This window comes from Talpa occidentalis, unplaced genomic scaffold (genome assembly GCF_014898055.3).
Source record: "Talpa occidentalis isolate TD23 unplaced genomic scaffold, MPIMG_talOcc4v2.1 talOcc4.15, whole genome shotgun sequence".
Taxonomy (NCBI): domain Eukaryota; kingdom Metazoa; phylum Chordata; class Mammalia; order Eulipotyphla; family Talpidae; genus Talpa; species Talpa occidentalis.
The window spans coordinates 80,313,852-80,322,091 of NW_023601543.1; the positions used below are offsets into that span (position 1 = coordinate 80,313,852).

Consider the following 8,240-nt stretch of genomic DNA (forward strand, 5'->3'; position numbering starts at 1 on the left):
AGTCTTTTTCTGTCAAATCAGGATGGGTGACCAAATATTTGATGTACATTTTCAATATTGTAAGAAAATCAGTAATTACTGTTAGCATCTAATTAACTTGAGACAACTGGGTAGGTTTTCAACTTAAGGACAACTCTGTATAGAACATTTACAGTTTGCATTGATGCTAACATACTCTATTTCCAGCCTTCCTAAGAAAATTAATGACCGCCTGAATTTCCTTTCTACAGTTCAGTTTGTGCCTTTTGCCATTGGTATTTAGTTGTATTTTATTCAACACACTATTATTTAAAATTAGATATTTTGGTGCTTTGGTCTTTTTTCAAAAAATACTGGGTTAAATTAGCTTTTTCTTAAAATTTGAAGTGATTTATGAAATGCTTCACTGTATAAATTATATTTTTAATAGTTTTCAAGAAATAAATCATATTCAGAGAATGTATATCAACATACGGCTGCTCTGTTTTACATGTTCTTATATATAACTGTTTGTGATAAAATATGGAAAGCATTACTCATTATTATATTTTCTCTCTGTAGGAGATTGATGGAAAGGCTTTGCTACTACTCAAGAGTGACATGATGATGAAGTATATGGGACTGAAGCTGGGGCCAGCACTAAAGTTATGTTACTACATTGAAAAACTTAAAGAAGGAAAATACAATTGAAAAAAAATGTGTAAGTTTAGATTGGACATAATTCTCAGTGATATGGATAACTTCTTAATTTAAAGGGTATTTTATTCTCTTAGTTTTTGTTAAGTAGCCGGTTCCTCTAAAAATATATCCAGAATCGCAGAACTACGTTATGGTCCAATCTACGTCTTTAGAAACCATTTAACATGTTAGTATTAGTATATTAGAATATTCAAATTGGACATTAGTTTTTTTATGTCTTTTTATTATTTTTATTTACAAATGTACTTCATGCAGGAAACAAACACCTTCGATTTTGGTCAATATTTATATAGAGAACCAAAACAGCTAAATCCCAAAGGGGGAATGTACCAGTAACTGACAAGTTTTCTATTGGAATTCATGAGAAATTTTCCTTAGGAAAGAATGTAAGGATGCACTATACATATCATCTCTTTCTCAGATGTTTGATGTCTGTTACTGCTACCTTGTGCTCTACCAGTGTCTAGAAAGGAAATAGCCATATAAATTATTTTCCTTTCGTTATTGTTTCTCTGTATGTTTTATCTGTTCATATTTAAAAAAAAAAAGCAAGGTTATAAACTTTCATAAAGTGTTCTTACCAGTTTTTGATACATTTTGAACAATTATAGGATAAATACAATAGTTGTTTTATGCAAGAGACCTACTACAAGGGGGGTATTTGGAGAAGTCCGAATACATTTTTTCAATAATATATCTATTCTTTTAAAACTTTACGTATTTTCACTATGATAAGACATTTAACTAAACATTCATTTCTCACATATATATGAATATACACCTGTGCCCAAATTTTAAAAATATATATATTTTATTGTTTGTGGTTTATTCCTCATATGAAACTATACCATATTTATGTTATTCTACAAATCTGTATTTTTTTTGAATTTAATATGGCACTTTGCACTGCCACAGAGGTGATGATAAACTGTGTATATAGTTAGATGTTATATTCTCTGAAAAACGTGTATCATTTGCTATCACTAATACCTCTCAGCTCAGTCTTCAGGGGTTAAGAAACAGTCTGTAGATTGGTTTCCATACAGGGAAGTTCTCTGTCCTATGCAATGTTGTTAGTTTGCTTAGTTCTGAGCCAGTTATTCTGCTAAATTTTGAAAGATGTATTAGTTCTGACTTAACCATTTTGGGCTTCATATTTAAAGTTAGAACTTTTAAGGGGAAATGGTGCTATATGTTTATTATTACTTTGTATAACTTTTGGTGTAATGTTTGTAAGCTATGAGAATCTGCTAAAAAGTAATAGCCATTTGTTGTAAATGCCCGTAAAATATACACCAGGGGCAAGAATGTACATTTTCTCTTTTAGGAAACCAAATGTACTTTATACAAGAATGCAACTATTTAAAGAGTAATTTCATCTATGTTGTTCCTTTTGTGTTATAAGACAAAATTCTAATTTAAACTTGGCCTTCCTTCAAATTGTTTGTATGAAGATGCTGTGCCCAGCTGAACAGTCCTCAGGTGTTTGTATTAATATTGTTCTACAGTTTTCAGATTTTAAAATATAATAAAGTTAAATAACTACAACAGTTAATGTCAAGCCTCAGATTTGATTTTACTTGCTTTCACTGCATTACATTAATGTGAGTTTTGTTATAGTTGAAAAGGAAGCAGTGTCTAGTAAGTTTGTGGTTTTATATGTCCAAATGCTTGATTGAGCACTTGACCTCTACCTCTATCTGCAGGTAGATTCCGGGGAGCAAAAGGTTGATTGCTTGTAGGGATTTTAAATGAGGCTCCAGGGGTGCAGTAAGAAGTTAAACCATTGATCTTGATCTGCTCAGAACTTCAGAATTCACAATGTTACTGATGATGCCAGTGTGCTAGAAAATGCCAGGGCCCCCAGCTGTCTCACCCCCTCGAGTTCATATGTCAAGCTGCTTGGTATCCTGGCTGCTCTTACGTTGGGAGCCGGAAGCCATGGTGCCTCTCTGCTGTCAGCTCCCTAACTTACAGGGGGGACCGCCCGGCAAGGCTTGGGTGTAGCTGAATGGCCTTCATGCTCAGACCTCTCACCCCACCAGGGCCCCAGGAGCTTCTGCTCAGTGCTTTGGAGTCAGGAACTTCTGGAGACGAGGCCCTGGCTGAGGTTTGGGGATGAGTCGTAACCGGCTGGGATGGGGTGTCGACCTGCTAAGGCTTCGGCGATTCAGCACCACTTGTTTTCCACTGTCTGCTCTGTAAACTTTTAGAGAATGGTCATGCCGGGTTAGCCCCCTGTGAGCGCTCAGGGTTTTCAACGGCTCTTCCTCCAGTGTTGCCTCTCAGTCCATCCTTGGCCTTCCGTGGCCAGCAGAATCCTACGACTCGAGCACTGAAGCGCTCTGGGCACAGGGAGCATTTACTTTCCTCTCTGTGACTTGCAGTCTTTGGAAAGTCTTCCAGCACGAGTTCCAAAGTAGGATTTCCCAGAGTTTAAAACTCGGGCCCCTCGATACATGTGGAAGAGCCAGGCCTTTCTGTAATACTAGAAGTGAAAAATTCAACGTCGTGACTAGCGGCTGTGTAATTGGCAGGAGCAGGGCTGCTTGTTCAGGCCACAGAGGGCTTTTACTTCCAGCTGAGTGAGTGAAGAAAGTCTGAATTTCTGGGGCTGTTTCTTCAGTGGGGTGCTAGGACTTGCCTGTATTTCTAAGTCCACGGAGGCTGAATCCAGGGACTGTGGAGTAGGGGTGCAAACCAGGGCCTGCCTTTGGAACACATGGCGGAGCTGGCCTCCCCTAGCTCCCCACGCTTCCCCCATCTTGTCCAGCAGGTTGAGGACACTGGGCCTGGAAAGCAGCTCTCTCGTGAGCGCAGACTCAGGTTGAGCTTGCCCATTCTCCCTGCTCTGCTAGAGCAACTCTGGGGTTAGGGGATCACCTCTGACTTTTGGGGTACTTGGGAAATCAGGGGCCTAATTCCTCTCCTTGAGTTGCCTAGAACATGATGGAGGTGACCCACACTCAAGGAAAGGAGAGGCTCTAGCTCCTCTCATGAGCCAGTTGGGAGTTAGCTCCCAGCAGCTGGGAGTGCTGCGGTAATACCCGAGCAAGCCAACCAGAGCATTGAATGAAGGATTCAGATCCCCAAGGGCAAGGGGACAGCCAAGGGAGGGTCATGGTCTCCACAAGCCCTGCTCCCCTTTGCCCTCATGGCTCTACCTGCCTTTGGCTGGCCTGGGCTGCTCAGTCCTCGTTGCCAGGGGTGGGGGGCACGTACTCAACAAGGCACAGAAGTCAATCCATCGGGATCAGGACAAGTCTATCACATGTTCCTTCTAGATTTCTATAAGATGAGAGCAACACCACGCTTTTACATCTGTCGTTGGGCTTGACTAATGTGTAGCGTTCTGAAGTGCTGGGTGGTGTTGACAGTCACTCCCACCTACCTACACTTCTAAGTTCTCTGTGCTTTGAAGCATAGAGCCTAGAAGAGGCATTTCCCACACTCCCTGCCCGATAGGATGGGGTAAATTCTAGCATGAGAGGCACTCTGGTGATCTTGGAAGGAGGATGGTGAGGATAAGCAATTGTTCTCTGGTGCCTTCTCGGGACAGCCTTTGGGCATGAGCAGATGGCAGATGTGGGTTTGGCTAGCAATCTGAATGTCATGCTGAGATTCACCCACTTAGTCAAGCAGGATGCTGAAACCAGGGAGCGTCTCTCCAGTCCTTATACCCCTGGGTCTCTGGAAACTTCCTCACCCTGGCCTTTTCCTTTCCGGTAGCATGTAACATGTGGCTTCCAAGTGTCTTGTTTCCTCAACCCAGAGGTGACTTGCAGCACTTTTGCTCAGAGCCCACTGGTGGGACAGGTGGTAAGACCCTATGTAGGTGCAAGAGTGCTGGGAAGAGTGCTTTTCCCAGAAGTGGACGAGAACAGGAGAGATCTGCTGACACATAGGCTTGTTTCTACCACAAGGTTTTGAACATTTGTTCAGGCTTAAGGGATTGCAGACGTGCTTGGGGGCTGGCCAGGCCCGTGGCCTAACTGAGAAGCTGGCTGGGCCTGGTGGATAGGTGTGCACAGGTGCCTGGACTGGGGGCACTGTATCTGACAGGAGGCCCCCTGTTCTCCGAAGGAAGGCAGTTTCCTTGCAGTTGCTGCCATGCAAGCTTTTGAGGCTTGTGTTACAGATCTTACAATTTTTCAAAAGTAAGCGGAAATGCAGGTTTTAATGTGAAGTCTCTAAATTTTAATGTGAGCTTAAGTATGTGAAAACAGGCTAAACAAAATGTGCTTGCAGGCCTAAACCTATGTGCTGAAGGCCTAAGATCTTGACTTTGGCCCTTGATCTTGGGGTCTTGAATGGTTCTTTGTGTGGTAGAGCCAACCCCAGTTTTTAAGAAGATTCTTGCTTCTGCCTGTGAGCATTCTCAGTCCACCTGGGTTCAGGTTCAAATGCTTCATCGTGGCACCACCCCAGGCTCAGCTGGCCCCTGGAGCACTTGGGCCACATTCAAAGGACAACGGATTCCCTGCATTCTAGGTCGCTGTCAGGCTCACTCTGAAGTGACTGAAACACAGAGTGGTCTCTGGGAGTCATTGTGAACTTGGAGAGCTGAGCAAAGTCTGCGACAGGAGGCCCTCGGGTCAGCTTTGGATGGGGTCCCAAGGGCTGTGGGAAGCAACCAAACAATTATAAATGGGGAGGGAGTCACACAGCCAGACTTTCTGGACAGATCATTCTGGCAGTGTGGAGGGTAGAAAGGAGAACTCAGCCAGCAGAACGGTGGCCAGTGCATGGTGCCCTCCATGTCCTTCCATCCAGGTACTTCCTTGGGATCCCAACTATTTCACTCTACTACTTCCGGGCTCTTCTCAGAGGAGGGATGGCTTGGTGGGGGGGTTGCCCCTTTCTGTTGCGTTCATTCTGGTTGCTAACAGTCCCCCGCACAGCCTCCTTTCAAATAACAGAGCTCCCAGCCTTTGTCAGGTCTTCCTGGAACTTTCTGGGCTGAGGTTTGTGTCATCTCTCTCATGGGCCCTCTCAGCACTGAAAGGTCCGGGAAGAATGCAGGCGCCCTGCAGAAGCCTGGAGACTGGCGATCTGGAGTGGCGGCTGCACACCCCAGTCACATGGCTCTCAGTGCTAAGCAGCAGAATGTTCTGGGCGTGTAGAGGCGTGGCACCACCATCAAGGCCTGGGAGCAGGTGAGCAGATGTGGAGGGCTCCTTCCAAATCAGTGGCCCCCAAAGAGGCGAAGGAGCCAGGGACCATGGGGACTCAAGTTCCTCCTCCCTGCCCCTCCTTGCAAAAGACAAGTGACTGGGCTCCGGAGTTCTGAGTCTGGTGGTCGCCTCACCCACAAAATGAGATATCAAGGGTGGAGGGGTGTCAACTGTGTAGGGGTGTGCTCAGCTGGGGAGGGGTCAGCCAGGGGTGCCCTCTGGGGGGAGGTCAGTGAGATGGGGGTCAGCAGGGGGTGAAGTTAGAGGGGCTGCTCAGCTGGGGGGGGTGGCATCAGCGATGGGGCACTCAGGTCACCATGCTGCTCCTGGAGCCTCCCATCAGGGGTCTCTGCCAGACTCAGAATGACCTCCTGTCACTCAGCCTTTCCTGCCCCCCCCCCCAAGCTGTTTGTGTGTCACACAATGTGGAGGTGTGAGCTTATTCCCTCTCTGCCCAAGGTTCTTTCTGTCTCTCTGTCCCCTCCCCTCCCCTCCTCTTTCCCCCAACCCTCCCCGGCCTGAGAGGATTATTAAGACACTTAAAGCCACCAAGACCACTTGGGTGGCACTTCAGGGTGGGCAGCGGGTACTGGGCTCAGCCAAGTGTGGGGTTCACCCCCCTGCCTGGACTCTGTGGCCTTTGCCACGTGGCCAGCGACCCTGAGGGCCATCCCCTGCAGGAGCTGAATGGAGTAGAATGTAAATGAAGAGGGTGCACGGCACCCCTAGAGGGCCCCCAGGGCACGTCACGCCCCCGCAGTTGGAGTCTGGCGGGCAGGGGTGCGCGGCTGGAAGCTGCGGCGGCGGGAGGCGCCCCTTTCTCCCTGCCCCCGCGGGGCTTCTGGCCGCCTGCTCGCGCGCCAGGCTGTGGCCCCCACCCGCGGGGGAGGCGAGGACGGGAGGGGCGAGCCTGCGACCCACGCCGCGTGGGCTCCGGACCCCACCTCCGCCTGACACCCGGGGCATCCCCCTGCGCTTTCCCCCCCACTGCGCGGCACCCCCCGCCCGACCCCTGGGAAGCTCTGGGGGCAGGCTCGCGCGCTGGGGGTCTCCAGCTCCCCTGGGGTTGCCAGGCACAGGCAGGGCAAGGACAGGCATCGGCAGAGCGAGGCGGGGCCGTGCTTCCGCAGCTGAGCCCCGGGCGGGCCAGTGTCCTGCGTCTGGGCCTCGCGTCCCCAGCCCGCCGCCCTCCTTCTCCGGCCCCGGGGGGCCCGCGCGCCTTTCTGTCGCCTCCCGGGCAGTCCCACCCCTCAGCGCACCCCTCAGCGCCCTCCCCGCTCGCCTTTTTCTGTCCCCACAAAGGTTCAGCTCCTGCGTTCAGCTCCTTACACTTTGCAGCCGCCGCCCCCTGCCCTTCTGCTGCCAAGGGAGGGGGAAAAGCCGGGCAGAGCCAGCCTCTCCCAGGCCTGGCCGGGGCAGTTTGCCCTTCCCGAGGGGGAGGAGGCCCTTGAGGATGTTCTGTCTGGAGCCTTCCCAGGGATGTCCTAAGGGCCCACAGGCCAGCTTCCTGCAGTGGACTAAGGTCAATAGCTAAATGACCATCCTGATTTGGGGCGGGGGGGGGGGCGGGGAAGGAGGGAGCAGCAGACAGCTTGCCCCCGCCCCCCCACTCCCGAAGTTTTCATTGCTGCTTCACAGCTGTCTTATCTCCTATACCCTGCTATAATTCTCTCCCTGTTGGATATTCTATATAAATATTGCTGGTAGAAATAGCTTCATGTGATCATCACCAGACAGAATTTTTGTTTGCTTAAGCCAGATACCTAGTAGTGCTAACTTCCAGGATAATAGAGACTGAGCTTCAATCCATGTGGTTAACTGTTGGTTCATTCTCTATCACTTTTTTCCTCCACAAATACTCTCATCTCTGCCTTTCTGGAAAATTGTGTTTGATTTCTCATTTATTTTTTATTGAGGTCTAATTGATATATAGCTATATATCACTTAGAGGTTATGTACAGTATTTGTATATATTGTGAAGTGATCACAGAAATCTGGATAACATCCAACCCCATATAAAATTACAATTTTTTCTTGTCATGCAGACTTTTAAGATCTACTCTCTTAGTAACTTTTAAATATGCATTACAATATTTAATACTATTAAGTCTAGTCACCCTGCTGTACATTATATCCCCATGACTTATTTTGTAACTGGAAATTTGTGCCATCCTTAGCCCATTTTGCCCAACTCCCACCCCCCATTGGTAAGGAACTTCTCATTTGTGTTTTCTTCTAGGAGTTTTAAGGTTTCAAGTCTTACATGCAAGTCTCTTCTTCATTTTATTTTAATTTTTGTGTATGGTGTAAGATAGTGATCCAGTTTCTTTTACATATGACTCTCCACTTTTCCCAACAGCATTTATTGAAGAAACTGTCCATTCCCTA

At 47.5% G+C, this 8,240-nt stretch overlaps 1 protein-coding gene across 3 annotated transcripts in view; it reads left to right on the forward strand.

Moving 5' to 3' along the window:
* SCML2 (Scm polycomb group protein like 2) overlaps nt 1–2,234 on the forward strand; it is an 82,210-nt gene extending 79,976 nt beyond the window's left edge. For all 3 annotated transcript variants that reach the window (XM_037512643.2, XM_037512644.2, XM_037512645.2), the window contains one exon: nt 541–2,234. In XM_037512643.2, coding sequence (XP_037368540.1) covers nt 541–669 — 129 coding nt within the window. In that variant the 3' untranslated portion in view covers nt 670–2,234. The remainder of the gene's footprint in view (nt 1–540) is intronic.
* The last annotated feature ends 6,006 nt before the right edge of the window (nt 2,235–8,240 follow it).